Source organism: Galeopterus variegatus, unplaced genomic scaffold, assembly GCF_000696425.1.
Source record: "Galeopterus variegatus unplaced genomic scaffold, G_variegatus-3.0.2 Scaffold2746, whole genome shotgun sequence".
Classification (NCBI taxonomy): domain Eukaryota; kingdom Metazoa; phylum Chordata; class Mammalia; order Dermoptera; family Cynocephalidae; genus Galeopterus; species Galeopterus variegatus.
In genome coordinates, this window is record NW_007728857.1 from 224,615 (window position 1) to 225,579 (window position 965).

Here is a 965-nt window from a genome sequence, read left to right on the forward strand (position 1 = left end):
CACCTGCACAGTCTCTGGTGACTCCATGACCAGTAAATATTGGAGCTGGATCCGCCAGCCCTCAGGGCAAAGCCTTGAGTGGATGGGATACATCTATTACAGTGGAAGCGCATATTATAACCCATCCCTCAAGAGCCGCACCTCCATCACCATAGACACATCCAAGAACCAGTTCTTCCTGCAGCTGAGCTCTGTGACCGCCGAGGACACAGGCGTGTATTACTGTGCGAGAGACACAGTGAGGGAAAGTCACTGTGATCCCAGACACAAACCTCCCTACAGGATAAAGAAAGGGTCTGGGCTGAAGGGGGCGCTCAAGGCCCACCCAGCTCCTGTGCCCCATGGAGCAGGTGCAGAGTGAGGATGGGGGTTCCTCTTGGGATCTGAGGTTTCCTCTTCTCTGCTGACTGTCAGGTGTCCCTCAGGGTCATTTCCTGCTTTGTTGTCTGTGATTCAAATTTCTCATATTCTCACTGCTGGCAACACAGAATTAAAGAAATTTCCTCATTTGTAGATAAGATGTTTCCATCCACTGGGACCATTCTCTTCTCAGGTTTTAACATGACCTCTTCTCTTTCCTGATACAGAAATCATTGTAAGCATTTTTATCTTCAAATGATCAAGAATTTTTTTCCTAAATATTAGCCCTGTCCAGAAGCGCACTGTCCCTACATGGATCTTTTCCCTCAGTCAAGCACATGTGTCCCCAGCTGGTAATGATCATTCTCCAGGCCTTCTGGACATGGGTCCCTGCTCTTCCCAGAGTAGTTTAGCTTCCAGATCCTCATCCACACTGTGGGCACTGATGTTCAGGATTTGTCCCACTCTCTGTCCATCCTCTAGTGTCCTGGATCAGCTACTAGAGGTCCAGACCAGAGAATTCTCTTATACTTTCATTTGGAGGACTCAGGGTGACAAGCACGGAGATAAAAACCCATCAGAGCACTGCTGGACTGAATTTCGTC

At 48.5% G+C, this 965-nt stretch overlaps 1 gene segment (V, D, J or C); it reads left to right on the forward strand.

The window, feature by feature from the left end:
• Window positions 1-7: 7 nt before the first annotated feature.
• LOC103598814 lies at window positions 8-361 on the forward strand (the record flags this gene model as incomplete). The annotated part of the segment is given in 1 exon segment: window positions 8-361. A coding segment is annotated over 1 exon segment (354 nt), but the record flags the coding sequence as incomplete, so codon positions are not given.
• Window positions 362-965: the final 604 nt, after the last annotated feature.